This window comes from Monodon monoceros, unplaced genomic scaffold (assembly GCF_005190385.1).
Source record: "Monodon monoceros isolate NGI ecotype Baffin Bay Population unplaced genomic scaffold, NGI_Narwhal_1 Super_Scaffold_7, whole genome shotgun sequence".
Taxonomy (NCBI): Eukaryota; Metazoa; Chordata; class Mammalia; order Artiodactyla; family Monodontidae; genus Monodon; species Monodon monoceros.
In genome coordinates, this window is record NW_021703784.1 from 9,093,461 (window position 1) to 9,114,792 (window position 21,332).

The window sequence follows — 21,332 nt, forward strand, 5'->3', positions numbered from 1 at the left end:
CTCAAAGTAAAGAAACACAAAGAAATGCCCAAGGAAAATACAGGAGAACCGTGATGCCATAACTATTCTCTTACTAAGCTTCTACTAAGCTCCAATCAGTTCACATGCAATGTACCATTGAGCCTGCAGAGTAACGGTATTACCACGCCCATTTCAGAAGATGGACACTGAGGTTCAGGTGTGAATTTGTCGGAACCCCTACAACTGACGGCGACTACAAGAGCCGGTATTCAAACCCACAACTGCTCTTTTCTACCATGCTTCGCCGACAATGCAAAGGAAAAAAAAAATCAAGAAAAACAAGTCAAGATACAGGCATCAAAATTAAAACAAAGACCCAAAACAGAACGGAGCACCCCTGCAGAAGGTACGTGTGTTAATCGAGGGCCCCCCCACCCATGCAGGGGGGGGGGGCGAGCGGGCGGAAGCTGAGCCCCACCCCCCCCCGACCCGCTTCTCCTGGGAATACGGCAACTCCACGAGCTAGGGGCACAGAGAAACAAGCAAACCTCCCAAGAGCCTAGAAAAGCCCCAGCGCGGCGAAGAGGCGGGGCGAAGGGCAGCTTCCGGTTCCGGGCGCAAAGGCCCCACGTGTTCCGACCCGCCAGGCCCCGCGCGGCTCGGATCTGGCGGCGCTGCTAGGGCCGGGAGTGGGTTGGGGAGAAGCCGGGGCAGGGGAGGAGCCGCCGGAGCTGTCGGAGCCGTGAGTGCTGGGGGCTGGGCCGGGCCGGGCCGGGCCGAAGCAGGTTGAGCGGGGCTGAGCGGGGAGGAGGGGGAGGGGTCGGAGACCCCGCCCCCCTAGAGCCTGGGGAAATCGTACTGTCCTGTGGAAGGGGTTGGCGGCAGTATGTTGAGGGGGCTGAGGCGTAGTGGTCCCCGTGTTTCCTGGCGGCCGAAGCAAGAACCTTCGGGTACGTGGAACGCGCTCCAGGCTTCTTTCTTTGCAGCCACCGCCCTCCGCCCCCTCTTGAGGCCTGCAGAAACGCAGTTAGTTCGTACCGCCCTCCCATTGCTTCCGTGCCAACTGGCCCCCCCGGCACCGTGGGAGGAGTGGTCGAGGCCCCTTCATTTCCCGCAGTTTTTTACCCCGCCTCTCAGCTGGCTCGAGAATCCCCCCGAAGGCTCCCTGCCCAGGCGAGCCCCATCACTTGCCACCACTAACTACGCCGCAACACACGCAGATACCCTCACCCGTGATTTTATCGCCCGTGATTTTATCGCCCGTGATTTTATCGCCCGTGATCGTGCTAGGCCTTGGAGACCACCTGGCCTGTGGCTTTTCAGCTGCACCGTGACGGACCCGAGCTTCCTCTCAAGCCAATGACTGCAGTCTCCACTTGCAGCTTCCCTCCCCCACCCCTAACAGCCAGTTTTGGCACTTTTCTCGACACCACCGCTACCCTCAGCGGGAGTATATGGGGCCTGCTTCTTACCTGGTTTCGCGAAAAGTTTGTTAGTTTGTATGTTAGTTTTTCAGAAAGGTGCCAGCCCGATTTTTATTTTTCTGGGCCTTGATGTTCTTGTCTTCTAGGCGCCTTGATAACCCTGTCTGCCTTGGTCCTGGGGAGCAGGGCCACATCCAGGCTCTACTTAGAGGCTAGGCTTAGAACTGTTGCTTTTTCTCTCTGTCCACATTCTGCAGGTGACACCCAGGGCAGCCTCACTCAGAAGCCACAAGGAAAGCTAGTGGAGTCCCTCATCCCTCCAACTTCTCTTCCAAGCTGCCCCATGGCCCTTGATCCAGAAAACCACTTCAGAAAGGTTGTGGGACAGCCATGGGAGGCTTGTTGCTGGGAAATGTATGACAGCGGAACAGTTAGGGTTTGTAGCCATTTGTCTTGGGTAGCTTTCTGCTATTACTATCTAGCCTAAGAGGGTGGGCAGGCTTGGAGGGAGGAAAGAAATTTTTTTCTCCTAGGACTAAGCACCTGGGATTCATAATCTTGTCCCCTCTCTCCTCCAGCTGTACCCGTTTTGCACTCTTTCTGTATACCATATTGCAGTAGACAGTCATTTCAAGGGCACAGCAAGGTTTACTACGAAGTGAGGGACTCTTGGGCATTATAAACTATGCAGATGAGGTAAGTTACAGGTGTACAACATTTTTTTTCCAGCTAATTGGGCACGGACGTAAAACACATATAGCAGTCCTAGACTCCTTTCCTCCTTTGAATTTGGCCAGCACTAGAAAAGTTGGATCCCTTCTGCTCGAACCTCAGATTTATCTCCTTTGCCTTAGGTACTGGTCCTCAGACTTACCAAGCATCTTAAACCCCTGAAGGGCTTGTGAAATACAGATTACTGGGGCCACCCCCAGAGTTACTGATTATAGGTCAGGGCTGGGGCTTGATCTTTTGCATTTGTAACACGTTCTCTGGTGCTGGTGCGCTGGTCTGGGCTTCCCCACGTTGAGAACCACTGCCTTTGGCCAGACTTCTTCACACAAACATTGCAGTGGTTTGGACATCAAAAGACCTGTGTGTGAGTACTTCTGTGCTTGAAACTAGCACGATGATCTTGTGTGGGTAATTTAACCACTTAGGTCTGAGTTCTTTGATTTGTAAAACTAAGAAAGTGTACTTCAGAGAAACTCGAAGTGCTACATTTTCTTAAGCTGAATTGAAGCTGAAATACTGGTGAGTTTTTTTCCCTTGATTTTCTTAATTCTCTTGATAGGAGCTTCTATTTTTATGATATCACTTATACCCATATTCTAGGCTTTTGCTGTGAGTTCCTAGTATGCCAAAGTCCCGGCTATTTTTTAACTACATGTTAAATTCTTTAAGGTCAGGGCCTGTGCTTTTTTCATCTTTCTTTGCCCAGCACCTTGACTTGTGTGGGACACACAATTGATGCTCAGTAGATACTTCTGGGATGAATGAACTCCATCCCCTGCCTTCTTCTCTTGGAGAAGTTTTCCTCCACTAATCCTGTGTAACATAGTAAAGTAGTGTATGGCTGTGCCACCTGATTCCCTCAGGGGACTGGAGTAAATGCTAATGCCAAATTCCTGTAACTGTCCCCAGAAGCCCTGGCACCCACTGATTCTGAATTTCAGTGTCTGTATTCAAGTTGGGGGAAGAGAAATCAACAGCTTAAATAAATGCAACACACATTTATCGAGCATCTTTTTAACCAGGTGTTTGACGAAGTGTTAGGAACAGGGAATATAAAAATATATAAGGGGGTCCTTGCTTTCAGGGACAGGGCTCACAGTGGGAGACAAAAGACACTAAACAGTGGCCCAGAGCAAGAATGGCATCTACTTTGGACCGTGACTTACTCTGCAGTGGAAACCTGATACCCCTCAGATTCCTGTGGTCCAGCAGGCATGGATCCCATCCTTCATCTCATCATACACAAGGGAGCCTTGGGCAAAGCCAGAAGGAAGTCATCTAGATACAGAGCAGGGAGTATCTTGACAGAGAATATTAATTAAAAACTAAAAACATAGTGAATGACTTTTGAACTAACTTCTGAATTATCCACATTTATACCTCAGGTCAAGCTATATTTATAAAATATCCTTTTTTTTTCTTTCATTAAGTAATGTTTCCTCTGTGTGATCGGCATTGACCGTGTTCACTGTAATGAATTAAGTGTATTTGGCTAGTTTAACTCTGGCTTCCAGATAAAAGCTGCTGCCCTCATCAGGGTGGGTGTCAGGTTTGGTGAGCACCCTTTTCCTACTTCAGATTAGTTTGTGACATTCTGTTTTAAACTGAGGCATGTAGATTGGCCTGCTTTATTCAGGCCATTAACCACCCCTGGGTAAAAACCTGTAAGTTTAAAAAGCCTAGTTTCATGTTGGAGGTTACCCAATATGATCATGGTGGCAGGATATTTAATTCTGGTCTCAGAACCTGTATTTGGCCTCTAGCCCTTCTCAACTCTTGAGTAAATTCCTCTCACCATCTTCAGGCTAATACATTATGGCCCAGGTACTCAATAAAGAGGCCACATATCCTTGTACCCCTCAAAGCCCCTCTATTACCATCAAAAAGCTGGATAGTTTCTCAAAAAATGATCCAGCTCTCTGCCTTTAGGTAGAAAATCATCCCCATTTTCAAGATGATTTGATGTGACTTGTCCCAGATGACACACCTCTAGGAGGTGGAACACAGCTCATCCACCTCTGAAGGGAGAACTATCAACAGCGATCCAGCACTGCCTCCTGGGCCTGTGTACGTACCTGTAGGAAACGTTTTAATTGAAAATAAAGTGAATTGTTATGATTTTTATAGCTTTATTTAACTTTTTCATGTTTATATTTACTCTCAATTACATTTTTATACCTTGATCCTAACTGCAAAGTCTATAAAATTTAGTGACAGAAGATATTTATGTCTTAGCCTCCTCTGACTCCCTGTACCACCCACTACTTATTTGGCGTCTCCTTTTATTTCTTCCTGTCTTCCTCTTTTTTACACCTTATAATAACCTTTGAGCTACTTCTCCCGTTGCTACTCAAATCTAGTGAAGAATCACTGAATAGAATCTTAACTAAATCTATGTTGACTCTAACAAAGGAAGAAAAAATTTAAATAGCAAGAATATCTTAAATAGTTTTTAAACATGGTTTGAAGCACACTGATCATGATGTGTTAGAAGGCAAAAAGTCAGTGAAGGTATTCCCTTTCATTTCCTCTGCCTTTTGGGTTAGGTTTTCAGAGGACCTCTTGGGTATATGGGCAGACCTCGGAGATATTGCGGGTTCAGCTCCAGACTGCTGCGATAAAGGAAATATAACAATAAAAACAGGAATTTTTTGGTTCTCCAAAAAACTGTTTACACTGTACTGTAAAGTTCTCTTTACACTGTACTGGAGTCGATTGATTAAGCAATAGCATTGTGTCTTAAAAATAAGATGTATATAATTTAAAAATACTTGTTGCTAAAAAATGCAAACCCTCATCTGAGTCTTTAGTGAATCATAATCTTTTAGCTGGTGGAGGGTCTAGCCTTGATGTTGATGGCTGCTGACTGAAGGGTGGTGGCTGCTAAAGGTTGGGGTGACTGTGGAAATTTCTTAAAATAAGACAGCAATGAAGTTTGCGGTATTAGTTGACTCTTCCTTTCATGAAGAGTTTCTCCATGGCACGCAGCGCTGTTTAATAGCGTTGTACCCACAGTAGAACTTCTTTCAAAACTGAGTCAGTTCTGTCCAACCCTGCTGCTGATTTATCAACTAAGTTTATGTAATAGTCTAAATCCTCAGTTGTCATTTCAGCAATCTTCACCAGTAGATTCCGTCCAAGAAACCACTTTCTTTGCTCATCCATAAGAAGCAGCTCCTTATCCGTGAAGTTTTTATCATGAGATTGTAGCAACCCAGTCCCATCTTCAGGCTCTACTTCTTATTCTAGTTCTCTTGCTGTTTCTACCACATCTGCAGTTTCTTCCTTCACTGAAGTCTTGAACCCCTCAAAGTCATCCATGAGGGTTGGAATCAGCTTCTTCCATACTCCTGTTAATGTTGATGTTTTGGCTTATTCCCATGAATCACTAATATTCTTCATGGCATCTAGAATGGTGAATCCTTTCCAGAAGGTTTTCAATTTACCTTGCCCAGATCCATCAGAGGAATCACTGTCTATGGCAGCTCTAGCCTTACCAAATGTAGTTCTTAAATAATAAGACTTGAAAGTTGAAATTACTCTTTGATCCATGGGCTACAGAATGGCTGTTGTGTGAACAGGCATGAAAACGTTAATCTCATTGTACATCTCCATCAAAGCTCTTGGGTGACAAGGTACATTGTTCAATAAGCAGTAATATTTTGAAAGAAATTTTTTTTTTCTGAGCAGCAGGTCTCATCAGTGGGCTTAAAGTATTCAGCAAACCATGTTGTAACAGATGTGCTGTCATCCAGATTTTGTTGTTCCATTTATAGAGCATAGGCAGAGTAGATTTAGCATAATTCTTGAGGGCCCTAGGATTTTCAGAATAGTAAATAGCATTGGCTTCAACGTAACGTCACCAGCTGCATTAGCTTCTAACAAGAGAATCAGCCTGTCCTTTGAAGCCAATCACTGACTTCTCTCTAGCTGTGAAAGTTCTAGATGGCATCTTCTTCTAGTAGAAGACTGTTTTGTCTGCATTGAACATCTGTTGTTTATTTTAGCCACCTTCATTAATTAGCTAGATCTGGATAACTTGCTGCAGCTTCCACACCAGCGCTTGCTGCTTCATCTTGCACTTTGTTACAGAGATGGCATCTTTCTTTAAACCTCATGAACCAAACTCTGTTAGCTTCAAACTTTTCTTCTACAGCTGCTTCACCTCTCTCAGCCTTCATAGAATTAAAGAGAGTTAGGGCCTTGCTGTGGATTAGGCTTTGGCTCAAAGGATTGCTGTGGCTGGTTTGAGCTTCTATCTAAACCACTAAAACTTTCCCCACTTTCTTATCATTTGTGTATTCACTGGAGTAGCACTTTCAGTTTCCTTCAAGAAACCTACCTTTGCATTCCAACTTGTCCAACTGGGGCAAGAGGCCTAGCTTTCAGCCTGTCTCATCTTTCGACATGCCCTCCTCACCAAGCTTAATCATTTCTAGTTTTTTATTTACAGCAAGATACATGCGATTCTTCCTTTCACTTGAATACTTACGGCCCTTGTAGGGTTTTTAATTGTCTTAATTTCCACATTGTTATGTCTCAGGGAATAGGGAGGCCCAAGAAGAGGCAGAGAGACGGAGGAACATCTGGTCAGTGGAGCAGTCAGAAAGCACACATTTATTGATTAAGTTCGCCATCTTATATGGGCACAGTTTGTGGCACCCCAAAACAATTAGAATAGTAACATCAAAGATCACTAATCACAGATCACCATAACAAACATAGTAATAATTAAGCTTGAAATATTGTGAGAATTATCAAAATGTGATTACATCAAGTGAGCAAATGCTGTTGAAAAAATGGCACTGATAGACTTGCTTCTTGCAGGGTTGCCACAAACCTTTAAGCTGTAAAAGAAAACAAAACAGAAAACACATTATCTATGAAGCGTGATAAAGGTGAATCGCAGTGAAATGGGGTATGCCTGTACTAACTGGGTTTGCCTCAGGTTGCCTCTTCCCAGTTAGAGGAAGGGGACAGGACTGTGATATTGGTAAACAGAAGTATCACTACTCTGGTCTTAGGCAGGAAAACCTATCTTTAAGTTTTCATCCCATCTGGTTCCAAGGATCTTGTTTAATCTTAGCTTATAAGTGCTTTCAAAGCAAGAATTCTCTCCTGGTTTAACACTTTACTTTTTTTTAGGGGGTCTGCACCACGCAGCTTGCAGGATCCCAGTTCCCCGACCAGGGATTGAACCAAGGCCACAGTAGTGAAAGCGCCGAATCCTAACCACTGGACCACCAGGGAACTCCCTTAACACTTTACTTTTGATGTAACAGTAAACAGACCCAGATTTTCCCTGTGCATTAAAAAAAATTTTGTTTTGAATTATGATGAAATAAAGGACTGTTTGATTATCATGTAAATCTTCTTCCCAAAAGGATTTAAAGCAATTTGAAGGAAAGAACAGAATATATAGAGCATCTACCATATACCAAACTCTGTGCTGAGCGATTCTGTGTGTTACTTCATTGATCCTTAAGACCACCATATGAGGTAGGAAGTATTTGCCACATGTTGGAGATTGGACTGAGGCTTAGGGAGTGTCACCTGGCTAATAGGTGAGGGGAGGGATCCAGACTAAGGCTCCAGAGCCCCTAACCATTATGTGGAAAGTATGGGTAAACGTTTGTATAAGGATAAGTAACAGTAAAATGAAAGAATCTTTCCAGTAGGAGGATCATAGTGGATAGTCTTTAGTTTTAAAGAACACTACAGGAGTAGAAAAGGGCAGTTAACAATTTTTATTAGCTGATTATTTTTTCTAGAGCAATGAGAGGAGCAGTTGCAAGCGTCTGGTTAGTCCCAGCGATCATTGATTCAAATCTCCAGGCTCTGGGCCCGCGTTAGAGTCAAAGAGGAGAAGGGAGACTGGAAAGAATTTAAATGCCTGCTGAATATCATCATTCGAACCTCTCTGATCACTGTTTTCTTCTGAGGATTAATTATTTGCCAGTAAGTGGATCCCATCTCTCCTTTAGGAAGATGCTGTAAGACTACAGACCTTGTCATTTAGGGTCCAGAAAGATCACTCCAAGTAGGAATAACATTTTAAGATAGAGACCCAGGTATCTTTTCACTGCGTGCAGTTTTCTTTTCTGGTCTTTAGGGTTGAGTTAGGGCCTTAACTGGCATGGGACCCACTCAGATACGGACAGAGACAGCTGGACCACAGACTGGAGAAAGGTCTTGCCTTTCCCACATCTCCTCCGCAGTCCTGCCCCAGAAGTCCTAGAAACACTGAAGAGGCTAGGTGGTGGGGCCAGCCCAGGCTGAGGCTTGTGAAGCGTCTCTGCAGACATTATTTTAGAGCCTTCTGGAAACAGGTCTTTCACTCTTCCTCTGGCCTGGCCTCACGGTCTCTCTATAGTATCCTGTTGTTGGGTTTTTGTCTGTCACTGTGGAACCCTTCCAAGGACAGACACTGAGGGAAGGCGTTAGAAGGCAACGAATTGCAAGGCAGACTTGCAGGGTAACCCATCCCATAAATGGCAGAATAAAATGCAAAGCCCATTTTCTGTCTCTAGTACTGACACCTGACATTTGCACAGCATGCTCTAGTTCACAAGCTCTCATAGGTCTCAGCTAACCCTGAGAGGAGAGTTGTTGTCTGAAGAGGGCTTCACCCTTTACAAGGGCTCTTGTGTACCTCGTCTCAGGAAACCCTTAGAGCGGTTCCAGGTTTGTGGGAATGTGGGCTGGAACGTACACCTTTGGATACCTAATCTGGTGCTCTTTTCACAGCACTGCCCGCCTTCTCTTCCTTCCCATCTCTTGCCCCAACAAGGACGACTCTGCCGCCCCTCATTCCGCTGTTGCTGACCTTTTGTCGCCATCTCATCTTCCGAGGCTGCCAAAGTAAATACAAAACAAGCGAAGGAAATCTCAATCCGTGATTTCTGAAGAGCACTTTAAAGCAGCAGGTTCTATGTGATGCTGTTACATTCTTTTTTTCTTTGGGGAGCAAAGCCCTGTAAGAGCAGGAACCCTCTGTCAGCGCATACTTTAGAGAATCTGTAGTAGGGCATCTCTTGGACTGTGCTATGTGAAAACAGTGAGAGTTCCTAGCCTGCTTCGCTGGGCAAGTTCTCCCATTTTTAAGTTAATAGAAATCCCTTCATTAAGCCAGAGACCCTGAGTATCAATTCCATCTTCTTTTCCTGCCTTGCAGATGTTGGGGGGATTGTCTGGATAAATAATCAGTGTTGTATTTGTGTTAAATTACTTGATGTCCGGTTTTGTGCATATTAAGGTTGATTCACATCTTCAAAGGAAAATGATTTTTTTTTTTTTCAAATGCACAGCTTTGTGTGACTTGTATGTGGATCCTCCCAAGGCAGCCTGAAGAGTCCTTGTGATGAGTTGTATTTTCCTCACTTCAGGAACCACTAAGAGTATTCTGTTTTACTCGCAATCCAAATAAGAAGTGTTTTTTTCTCTTATTTATTCATTTGTCTGGCACACAGTTAGCTGGACAAATGAGTGAATAAGAATTAATAAGATATTGGATCTGTCCTTCCAGAGAAAGACTTTAAAAGACTTACCATGGTCTCTGCCTGAGAACCTGTTGTGTGACAGGCCTTGAGCTGGGTGCTGTGAGGCCCTGCCCTTGGAGCTTTATGGTCTGGTGAATTAAACAGGAGGATGAACAATTCTTACCACACAAAAAGTAGATATATGTGTGTGCTGCGATACAGGGTCCAAGTCCCTGTGGAAACAATCTGGGAGGACCAGGGAAGGCATCTGGGGAAAGCAGATCTGAAGGATGAGTAGAGTTAACCAAGTAAAAGGGGTAGAAAGGGTATTTCAGGCAGTCGACAGCATCAGGAACACCTAGTGAGGGCGTAGAAAAGAGATACAGCAGTGTATTTGAGCAGCAACTTTCAATGCAGTAGCAGTCGTTGGAGAAGAGAGGTGGGCAGGGGCCAGGTCTTGCAGGGCCTTGGGAATCAAATTGTAAGGGGTTTAGATTTTACCCTGTGGACAGTGTGAAGCCATTGGCCGATTTTGTATGTTAGAAGGGTCACCACTCAGACCTTACCGCAGCACTGCAGGTGGTATTGATGTGGATATGGCTCTTGCCCATTTTTAAATGCTTGCACTCACCTGCCTCCCTGCCCCCAAACTAAAGGTAAATGTCTACGTTCCAGAAATAAAAGCTGGAGGAGTGAGCACAGTCTAACTCCACCACAGCCCGAGGAGATTTCAAACCAAAATAAAGACTTCTAAAGTTTGGGGTTCTCATACCTATACTCCAACAAGGAGATATGAAAATGGGGCACTGGTGGGGATGGGGGAGGGATATAGAGTTGAGTATCTGCCAGCCTGGAGCCTTGAAGAGCTACTCCTTCCGTGAAAATCTGTCTACTGATCAAGCAAAAGGGCAAGGAATTGTAGGCCTCCATAGCCTTGGGTGGGACAGAAATCACTCACAGGCTTAGGTAGGCCTAAGTAAGACACTCTCGGCATAATTCAGGAAGACTGAGAAGTTAAGATATTGAAACCACTAGTACTTGGATGGAAGCAAAGGAAATTTCATTCAAAGGGCTCACTTTTATAACCTAGGGCTCTCCCAAAGAAAATGGGCATAAAACGTAAAAAAATTACAAACCACCTGCAAAAACAAACCACCATGAGATAGAGCAGATGTAGTAAGTAGGTAAATTAGCCCAGGAAGATCTGTAAATTACAGAACTGTAGACCATGAGATTATGTAGTGAATGTTTGTGGGTAATGGAAAAATGAAATAAGCTTGAATGAAAAATGATTTGAGATACAGATTTAAATAATGAATAATTTGGTGGTTGATGGGCAACAGCACGTTAGACAGCATGTTACAGCTGTTAAGAGTGGATCGTTGACCTTGAAGGTGGACCTGAGGCAGTTGTAGTGAAGCATAAAAAGATTGGAAAATGAAGAACCCTCAGGTTGTATGTGGAGAGTGGTCTGGAGGCAGTGGCACCTGGAAGTCCACTGGTAAAATCTGAACCAAGTGGTTCGTTCCACATGTAAGTGCCAGTGCAGTCGTAGGGGCCGAGGATATCGTCACTTTTTAAGAGGTCCTATCAATGCCTTTTAGTGGGTCATAACGGCTTCACTCAGGGAATGGCAGTGGAGATGAGATGCATGAATTTGAAAGATTTAGAAGGTAGGATTAACAAGATTTGGTGAATAAAAAAGAGTAGAAACTTATGGAGGAAAAGATTGATTCTTACTGTTAATGTAGGAAGAAAACTTCAAAGTGGAGGCTTATTCATTTAGATGCATTTATTGTGTGCTTTGTTATAGGTATTGGAAATTGATTGAAGGACAGTCGCCTACTTCAAGGGGTTTCAGGGGAAAGATGAACGATGACTGTGTGATGTGGCAGATTTTGAGATACAGATGTGTCCAGATAGCTAGGGAAGCAAAGTGATTTCTAACCAGGTCTAAGGGCAGGGAGAATGGGATCAAAGAAGGCATCTCAGGAGACATGAAGCCTTACCTATCTATGTCTTGAAAGATAAATAAGTTTAACCTAATGAAGGGTAAAGAGTTGGAAGGAACGGCATGTTCAGAAGCCAAAGAGCGTAGACCTTTTGTGTGCTTTACATGCACACAATGTGCATGTGTGTGTGTGTTTGAAAGGATTGGAGAGGAAGGCAAAGGAATAACAAGATGAAGGGGCTTCCCTGGTGGTCCAGTGGTTAAGACTCCATGCTCCCAATGCAGGGGGCCCGGGTTTGATCCCTGGTCAGGGAACTAGATCCCACATGCTGCAACTGAAAGATCCTGTGTGCTGCAACTAAGACCTGGTGAGGCCAGGTAAATAAAATAAATATTAAAAAAAAAAAAAAAGAAACCCAAGATGAAGGTCAACCTAATACATAATACTTAGAAGTTTGTATTTCACTTCCAAGACAGGAGTGATTGAGGATCTTAAATAAGGAAGGGACAGGACCAGGTTTGCCAAGAGCAGTCACTCTTGTGATATGATGAATGGTGACGAAGGTAACAAACCTGGAGACAGATAGCTCACATTTAGAGGCAATTGCAGTAATCCAGAGGAGAACTGATTAAGACCGAAACTGTAAATCCTGGGAATGAAGAAGAGGGGACCTGTTTAGAAGAAGTAGGAACACACGTGAAGCATTGGTGGTGGGAGTTTTCCATACAAAAGGAACAGACTTGGAGGCCTGGAAAGGCACCCTATTGTAGGCAGGTCAGCAATGCATTCATTATAGCAGGTGATACAGAGAAGAGGGGAGGATATGAGGCTTGAAAAATAAATTGAGGGCTGGTTGTGAAGGGCTTCATGTACCATGCCAAGGATTTTGGAACTGATCTTACTAACAGTATGAAATTATTTTTAAATGTTGAGTGATGCAGTTGGAACTATTATTCAGAAAGATAATGGTTAACATTGGGGCACCATCACTTTTAGGCACTTCACAGGTATTCCTCATAGTAACCCTATTAGATGGATTCCATCCTTACCTCCATTCTGTAAAGGGGAAACAGGCATAAGGAGAATAAGAACTTGACCATGACCCCATATCTAGTAAACAATAGAGCCAGGATTCAAAGCCTGGCAATCTGACTCCAGGACTCTCTCTTAACCTTACATGCACTAAGTGTTTCTCAGCTAGGATGCACATCAGAACCACACGTAGCATTTCTAAACATACAGTTCCCTAGGTTGACTTGACTCAGAATATCCAGAAGAATGATGTGTGATGCTGTGTTTTACAAAAGCTCCACAGCTGAGTCTGTTGCGTTTTGCTCATAGCTGAGTACTGCGGGGATCCCAGTTAGGAAGTTATGGCAGTAGTCCAGGCAAGAGATGGGGGCCCAAACCAAATCAGGAGGAAACAGATTTAGAGGCTTAAGAGGTACAATTGGTTTAGTGAGCTGTAAGCAATGGGTAAGATTCAAAGTTGAATCCAAAGATGATAACGTTGAGTGTTTACTTAACAAGTGATGATCTCAGCCAAGAGGATTACACGAAGAGGGGTGGATTTGGGAGTAGGAATCGTGAATTTAGTTTTGAGCACTCAGTTTTGAGGGTCTGTAGGTCTTCCAGTTAAAGATGTCTTAGGAGGAGGATCGCTTTTGGGGGTGCTTATGTGCCAGCCACTGTGTATAAGTGGCTTTCTTCGCTGTTATCGCATACAATCCTCTCAAATCTCGGAGAGTCCCCAGTTTACAGAATAAATTAATACGGAGTGTGATTCAGTTCGCAATGAACCTCCACAAAGCCTTCTCTAATTCAGCCCTGTCAATGTGTCTCTTCTCAGAATATATATCCTAATATATATGTCAGCGTGTGTGTGTGTGTGCGTGTGTGTGTGTAAAACAGATCGTGGTCAGTACCGCATTTTTAGCAGGCAGTTATGACTGTCCTTTCTCCTAGCCATTTTCCTTTTAGGTTCCCATATTTCATGATGCAGAAATGCAGTGTTTTTCTGTTTTTCTATGGGGTGTGAACCTTGTCTAGGAAAAGGAGTGGGAGAACATACCTTCAGGCATAGCTTATCCTATTCCAACTAGATCTATTTACAACATATGTTATGGAGATGAGGGGAAAGGGGATTTAAGTTTGGGAGTGTTATGTGTACAGGATTATGACTGAGCTCAGAACTGTTATTCCTGTGTATACTTTCATGCTCATAGTGTTGTCTGTCTTTACTTCTCTACCCAGGTCCCTTGGGAGAAACTCCTCGAGGTGCCCAGGCTGAGACGGGGGGAACGACTGTGTGAGCTCTCGATGGTGTGAGACCACCCCAGAGCCAGACAATGGCTACAGCCTTGGAACCGGAGGACCAGGATCTTTGGGAAGAAGAGGGGATTCTCATGGTGAAATTGGAAGATGATTTCACCTGTAGGCCAGAGTCTGTCTTACAGAGGGATGACCCTGTGCTTGAGACGTCGCACCAGAACTTCCGGCGCTTTCGCTACCAGGAAGCAGCAAGCCCTCGGGAAGCTCTCATCCGACTCCGAGAACTGTGTCATCAGTGGCTGAGGCCAGAGAGGAGGACAAAGGAGCAGATCCTAGAGCTGCTTGTGCTGGAACAATTCCTTACTGTCCTGCCCGGAGAACTGCAGAGCTGGGTGCGGGGCCAGCGGCCAGAGAGTGGCGAGGAGGCCGTGACGCTGGTGGAGGGTTTGCAGAAACAACCCAGGAGACCAAGGCGGTGGGTGAGGAGGGGGAGTCCTGATCTGTGTGATGTGGAGGGGGTCTATTTGCTGGGAGCATGGATTTAGGGGTAGGGCTTACGTAAATTACCCCATAAATTGAATTGGCTCTGCCCTTGGGTTGTACCTAGATCCATAAGCTCCATGGGACAGAGGAGTGTGTGTGTGTTTGTGTGTGTATGAGTGTGACTTCCTGGTTCTTGAAACACCTGCCTAGGGACCATCTTTGTGGCCTCAGCACACAAGGTGATACGGCTTTGGTTTTCCCTTCGGATGTTGAACCTCCATTTCCTGGGGAGGAGAATTCCGTGACTTCCTCAGAGGTTCTCAGCCCCTCAGTGACAGATCCCCCTTTCAGGACGACAGACAGGGAAGCACACAGCAAGGCGAGCCGCAGGTGGGGTAGGCGAAGATGGGAAGGACGGGACCTCATAGCCCTGGTGACAGGCAGGGTTGAGGGAAATGAGAAAGCAGGGCAGTATCTGAATGTCCCCCCATGTCCTGGCGAGGATAACCTCGGCTCCTCCTCGCACGCCCCAGTGGGACTGGACTTTCCCCTCCTCGTCTGGGTCCCTCTGGGAGTTTTCCTGTTGGCAGCTTCTCCTAACATAAGCCCTGATGACAACCAAGACTTTCCTCCTGACTCCATGGTGACTGGAAGTTGGAATTATTCCCAGGTGACTGTCCATGTTCACGGCCAGGAAGTCCTGTCCGAGGAGACAGTGCATCCAGGAGCAGAGCCCGAGTCACCTAGTGAGCTTCAGGATCCTGCACAGACCTTGACCCCCGAGGAGTCCCATGAGGAGACCACACAGAGCCCAGATCTGGGGGCACCAGAAGAGCAGAGCCTGTGCCAGGAGTTGGAGTTCCAGCCCCTGCAGGAGAGCGGTGGGAGCCTCAGCAGGAAGGGGGGATCGTGGCAGAGTGAGGGGAGGGGGATATTGCTCCCATACCGAGGAGGCTGGCTAGATCATAAGGGGAGGAAACCACAGAGTACAGGGTGTTGAGAGGAGGCAGTACTAGCTAGAGTACCCGTAAGCAGGGCTACCTTGGATAGCACTTTTGTTGGTTATTCTCCTGGCATTCCCGTAGTGTTACAGGTGGTGGCGTTGGGATGACTCAAGCCGCCCTTAGGCCTGTGTCTTGACTCCCACCTTCCCACCAGAGACCATGGGGGATGCTCAGCTCTTTGCCAGTTTTAGGGCTGCCCTGCACACTGCTGATCTCTGCCTTCTTTTCTTCTTAGAGGTTCCAGTGCCCCAGGACCCAGCCATTCCTGAAGAGAGGAACCCTGGAAACCCAGAGATGGTTGCCCTTCTTACTGCTCTATCACAGGTGCACCCTAGTTTCTGTCTATACCATGGAGAATTTGAGGAACCGTTGGGCATATACACTGACCAGGTCAGACGGGACACAAGTTTCTACTCTCCTTTACCAGTTTAAGTTCTCAGTTCTGCATGTGTCTGGAAGGGGAGGAACTGCAGCTAATGAGATCAGTTATAACATCTCAGTCGGATCTACAGGCTCCAGAGCCTTTTGATTTGCCACCAAGCAGAGGGACTAACAAAGTGGGATTATTTGGTAACACCCCAGTACAACTTTGAAGTTGTCAAGTGAGGGTTTGTTTTTGGTTTTAAGGAATAAACTTGATCGTCATTTGTAAGGATAACTGACTGTCCTGCAAAAACGATTTCTGATTTTGGGTGCTATCCTCTTCCAGGGACTGCATTCAGTCAGGCCATGGCGTTCATGAAGACTTCACCATGGTCAAGAGCCCCACAACTAAGCTATGTGGCTGGAGAAAAAAAGGAATAGAATTCATCCTTGTTTTTATTTGATTTATTTATTTATTTATTTTGGCCGCGCTGCGTGGCATGCGGGACCTTAGTTCCCTGACCAGGGATCGAACCCGTACCCCCTACATTGGGAGTGTGGAGTCTTAACCACTGGACCGCTAGGGAAGTCCCCATCCTTATTTATTTATTTTTTTAAATAAATTTATTTCTTTTTGGCTGCATTGGGTCTTCGTTGCTGCATGTGGGCTTTCTCTAGTTGCGGCGAGCGGGGGCTACTCTTCCGTTGCTGTGCGGGGCCTTCTCATTGCGGTGGCTTCTCTTGTTGTGGAGCACGGGCTCTAGGCACGCGGGCTTCAGTAGTTGTGGCTCGTGGGCTTCAGTAGTTGTGGCTCGCGGGCTCTAGAGTGCAGGCTTAGTAATTGTGGCGCACGGGCTTAGTTGCTCTGTGGCAGGTGGGATCTTCCTGGACCGGGGCTCAAACCCGTGTCCCCTGCATTGGCTGGCGGATTCTTAACCACTGCGCCACCAGGAAAGCCCCCCATCCTTATTTTTAGATTGTAGTCTAGCTGAAGAAGAAAGTCCTGTTTATGCTGTATAGACTATGTAAGTGATGTGTGATTAGGTAAGGTCAGTTAGGGAAAGCTTCCTGGAAAAGATGAATTTTTGCAGAAATGCAGGTAGCACTAAAGTGTAAAATAGGGAGTTGAATGGTGACTTCTAAGACCTTTCTTGTATTTTAAACAATATCCTCAGAAAGAAGAACATAGGCTAGTGCTGAGGGAAAGTAGTGGGATTCGAGGGAGCAGGAAGCGGGCCAGTTGCAAAAGCAGAAACTTGGGAAGCAGCGACAGGATGAAACTCAGATGTCCTGAAAGGGAACCGAGTGTCGCATTTGAGTTTCTTTGTCTCCTGGATGGATTCTGCCTGTACCAATGACCTTTATTCCAGGAACAAAATATGAGGCTCCATAAAGCATGCCATTTTAGTAGAATCTTTGTGTTGTTTCAGGGATTGGTAACTTTCAAGGATGTGGCTGTATGCTTCTCCCAGGACCAGTGGAGTGATCTGGATCCAACACAGAAAGAGTTCTATGGGGAATATGTCTTGGAAGAAGACTGCGGAATTGTGGTCTCCTTGTGTAAGGAATTTCAAGTGTTTCTAGAGTGTCCTGAGCACAGAGATCTTTTTCTTGTTGGAAATTGAGGGTGTCTTAGACCTTAGATTGTACGTACTACACTTCTCTTATGCCGACCCCACCAGTGACACTGAAGGACAGCCGAGGAAGATGGTGTCCTTCGAAGTTAGAGGGAAGAGAAAATTTCTAGAAAGTAGTTGGAAACCTCTAATAAGAAAACAGCTGTAATACTATAGTTTTAGTATGAGTTTAAGTTTAGTGTGAGTAGGTAAGCATATAAGTTATGAAACAAGCAATAAAGATTGGAGACGATCTACTTACTTGAATCTGGGAAAAGAGGGTAACATTGACGGCTGTGTGATTATTGAGTTGCTGGTGAAAGGCAAGAGATAGGCAGTACTCGTCAGAGGTGCTCAAGCTAAAGAGACTGAAGGTTTGATGGACTGACCTGCCTATGTGATTGTTCTGCAATCTGCCAAACAGAAAAGATCTGCTCTTGACATGGGGAACAGTTGAACCAATCGTGATGTCCTGTTTTCCCTCTCTTGAGCAGCGTTTCCAATCCCCAGACTAGACGAGATCTCCCACATGGGAGAAGAAGAGCCTTTGATCCCAGAGATCCCAGAGGCGCAGGAGCCTCAAGAGCCAGAAATCCTGAGCTTCACCTACACAGGTGAGGAGTGACAAAGGGAATCTGTCCCCTGAGCTGGCAGTCCCTCTGGGGAACCCCTCTCACTGGTTCTTCTAACATGTCAGCCGACAGCACTCTCTTCCTCTGAAGCCAAATTCTTCTATCCTTTTCCCCTCTTCACGCCTATCATTGGTTTGAGGGATCTGTACTGCAAAATGGTGACAGACAAAAAAAGGGGAACTCTTGGAATTGCAGCTATACCATTTTTTAAGCATTCACGTAAACCCTTGATCCCCAACCTCCATATTTGTGAAAGGAGGATAAAAATGTTTGTCCACACGAAGGCTGTTGACAGTGTGAGGGAGCGTATAAGAAAGTGCCTGGCACACGACAGGCATTCAGTTGACTGGTTATTTCCTTCTTCCCAACCTCTACACTTAAGAAACATGGGTTTCTCTCTTTACGGTCTTACCTTCCCAAAACTGTTTAAAAGTCTCTCCATTGTGTGCGAGGCATCATTGCCTCTACAATTTCCTCTTTTCTCCTCTCTCCCTTTCTACAGGAGATAGGAGTGAAGATGAGGCGTGTCCTGAGCAAGCAGATCTGAGTTTGGAGGATCTACACAGGTCTATCTTGGGAGATGCAGAAATTCACCAGACTCCAGATTGGGAAATAGTCTTTGAGGGTGATCCAGGCAGACTTAACGAAAGATTTGGCACAAATATTTCTCAAGTTAATAGTTTAACGAATCTTCAGGAAACTCTGCCTGTCCACCCCCTGTTAGGGAGACATCATGACTGTACTGTATGTGGTAAAAGTTTCACTTGTAACTCCCACCTTGTTAGACACCTGAGAACTCACACAGGAGAGAAACCCTATAAATGTATGGAGTGTGGGAAAAGTTATACACGGAGCTCACATCTCGCCAGGCACCAAAAGGTCCACAAAATGAGCGCTCCTTATAAATATCCCCTAAACCGGAAGAATCTGCATGAGACCTCCCCTCTGGTCCAGGTTGAGAGAACTCCACCTGTTGAGAAACCCTATAGGTGTGACGATTGTGGAAAACACTTTCGCTGGACTTCAGACCTTGTCAGGCACCAGAGGACACATACGGGAGAGAAACCCTTCTTCTGTACTATTTGTGGCAAAAGCTTCAGCCAGAAATCCGTGCTCACAACACACCAAAGAATCCACCTTGGAGGCAAACCCTACTTGTGCGGAGAGTGTGGAGAGGACTTCAGTGACCACAGGCGGTACCTGGCCCACCGGAAGACGCACGCGGCCGAGGAGCTCTATCTGTGCAGCGAGTGTGGGCGCTGCTTCAACCACAGTGCCGCCTTTGCCAAGCACCTGAGGGGACACGCCTCAGTGAGGCCCTGCCGCTGCCCCGAGTGTGGGAAGAGCTTCGGTCGGAGAGACCACCTCGTGAGGCACCAGAGAACACACACTGGTGAGAAGCCGTTCACATGCCCGACCTGCGGGAAGAGCTTCAGCAGAGGCTACCACTTAATCAGGCACCAGAGGACCCACTCAGGAAAGACCTCCTAGCCTGGTCCCCACGTGCGGACACCTGCCTTCGACTCTTTCCCAGGGGTGGTCTGGGAGAAGCCATCTTGTCGGCCTGGGAAGACCTTTTCTAGGGAGTCTCCCTCACCTGCCCAGATGCGCGTTAGTAACCTCTTCCCACAACTAGATCACCCCCCCCCCCACCCCACCCGGGCAGAACCTCTCAACTATGTTCTACACCTTGAGGAGATATTCTTTCCAAAGTTCGCCTGAATTGAGGCCTCTCCGTGACTGGAGTGCTCCTGCCTCGACCTCACAGGTGTGAAGTAGGAGAATTAGAAGACTTAAGAGGTTGTGTTTACTATATTTGCCCCCAAATAAGCTGTTAACTATCCTAAAGACGCCTAACGCCCTCAAGTTTAAAGTGGCCCAGGACAGGTCCTTAGGTTTGGTAAGGGACCAGCCTTTAGGATTCTGTCCTTCCTGGGCTCAAATCTTAAAGCACACAGCCCTGAACTCAAGGCAGGAGACCCGCATCCTGATGGCTCTGCCGCACTTTCACAGGTTAACTGTACAACTCTCTCACTGATACACTGCTTCACCATGCACTTTCCTTTGATTCTCGGGAGAGATGCGAGTAGTGGTTGACGGGCAAAAACATCGAGGCGGCTTCGTGTGGACCTTGTCAGGCTGCTCCCTTCCCCATTGTCAAAATGACACCAGGTGCCAGACGCAGCTTGAAAGGGGGGCCTAGTCAGAAGCCTCTTTCCTTGTGGGTTTTTTCCTGTTAGAATGCCCCTGCCCAGCCCTCCTACTGTTCTGCCAGGCTCTCGGTTTTGTCCCTAGTGCTACAGCTGTGAGATGTAGCATTTGGGTGCTGAGGGATTCAGTAACACCTAACTGAAACCATGTTGAAGTCATTTACATTTCCACATATATACACGCCCACCCACCCGACCCTCTTCCCATGAGTTTGTGAGGGGATTTGGAAGTGGTGTCAGCTTACAAAGGCACTGTCATGATTGTAGAATCCTGATTGATGGGGTCACTTCACTTACATGAAGAGAGCTGGAGAAGATCTGAGCTCCAATTGTGGAAACTAAGCAAAAGCTGTTGCTGCTGGCCAAGGCCATCCAGACTGTTCTCCTGACACCCCACCCCATCCGCCCTGCCTCATTCTCTGATGTCAGGGAAACCTGGGACCCTGAAGAATTTACCAGGAGTAAAGGCTTTCATGTATTTGCGTTGTTTGCTTTTTCTTACGTGATTTCATTCTCATGTAATTAAGGACTAAGGAGTAGACTCTCATGGCCCAAGGATCTCTGTTGCCTGGTAAAGGTTCCATGGAGGTGAGGCTGAATAGTTATGAACCTCACCTGCTCTGATTGTGTGGGAGCGGCAAGGACTGGGGAGACCATCCTCCAAAAGTGGAGCACGGGGTATGGGATTAAAGCATGAAAAGGGAGACTGCCTTCTGTGCTGGTTTCTTCTGCTCTGTTTCTCGACCTGTTGTGTGCCAGCGTTCACCAGAGGAATGCGGGTGGGATGACAAAGCCGAAGCTTAACGGCTCAACAAGGGGATTCTCGTTCTGGTCAGTAATGATGTTCCAGCTGACCGGTTTGGTTTTAACTCCAGTCCTCCATTGTCCTTCTGGAAGTATGCACACATGAAATTTTAGAAAGTAACACGGGCAGCCAAGTTCCCTGGTTTCTAGGGCTTTCCATTTAACCCATTCACTCTCCAGAGCCTCAGGTTCCTGAGACTTCTAAAGATCATCCATACAGAAAAATCTGGGAGGACATGATAGTTTTCCATGAGGATAGAGAAGGCTTGGCATGGTTAGCAGAGCCATAGGTGGAATTGAGGTAAGAGCCGAGTCTGGAGTTTGCCGAAGAGACTCTCCTAACATACAGACATTTCTGAGCCACTGATCTAAGGTTTAAGCACAGTTTGTCCTGGGTGAAAC

General features: G+C 46.2%; 1 protein-coding gene across 10 annotated transcripts; it reads left to right on the top strand.

Annotated features, from left to right (window-relative positions):
• Positions 1-231: 231 nt before the first annotated feature.
• ZNF202 (zinc finger protein 202) lies at positions 232-20,826 on the top strand. 10 transcript variants are annotated; one of them, XM_029208949.1, is made up of 12 exons: positions 606-703; positions 1,643-1,821; positions 1,964-4,184; positions 7,263-7,616; positions 7,889-8,075; positions 8,865-8,978; positions 13,801-14,297; positions 14,972-15,182; positions 15,541-15,629; positions 17,099-17,228; positions 17,779-17,898; positions 18,419-20,826. In XM_029208949.1, the coding sequence occupies exons 7-12, from the start codon at positions 13,896-13,898 to the stop codon at positions 19,405-19,407; spliced, it is 1,941 nt and encodes a 646-aa protein (XP_029064782.1). In that variant the 5' UTR covers positions 606-703; positions 1,643-1,821; positions 1,964-4,184; positions 7,263-7,616; positions 7,889-8,075; positions 8,865-8,978; positions 13,801-13,895; the 3' UTR covers positions 19,408-20,826. The 10 variants fall into 10 exon arrangements, with proteins under 10 accessions (XP_029064779.1, XP_029064784.1, XP_029064782.1 ...); XM_029208946.1 differs by lacking the exon at positions 606-703 and adding an exon at positions 232-367 and having other exon boundaries at positions 1,643-4,184; XM_029208944.1 differs by having other exon boundaries at positions 1,643-4,184.
• Positions 20,827-21,332: the final 506 nt, after the last annotated feature.

What these genes read in the sequence shown, in the direction of transcription:
- ZNF202 (XM_029208943.1), top strand. Translation starts at nt 14,474, where the DNA reads ATGAGTGTGACTTCCTGGTTCTTGAAACACCTGCCTAGGGACCATCTT. An exon ending in CCAGCCCCTGCAGGAGAGCG is followed by an intron (nt 15,183 to 15,540) that starts GTGGGAGCCTCA and finishes TTTTCTTCTTAG; the next exon opens with AGGTTCCAGTGCCCCAGGAC. An exon ending in CCTGAGCTTCACCTACACAG is followed by an intron (nt 17,899 to 18,418) that starts GTGAGGAGTGAC and finishes CCCTTTCTACAG; the next exon opens with GAGATAGGAGTGAAGATGAG.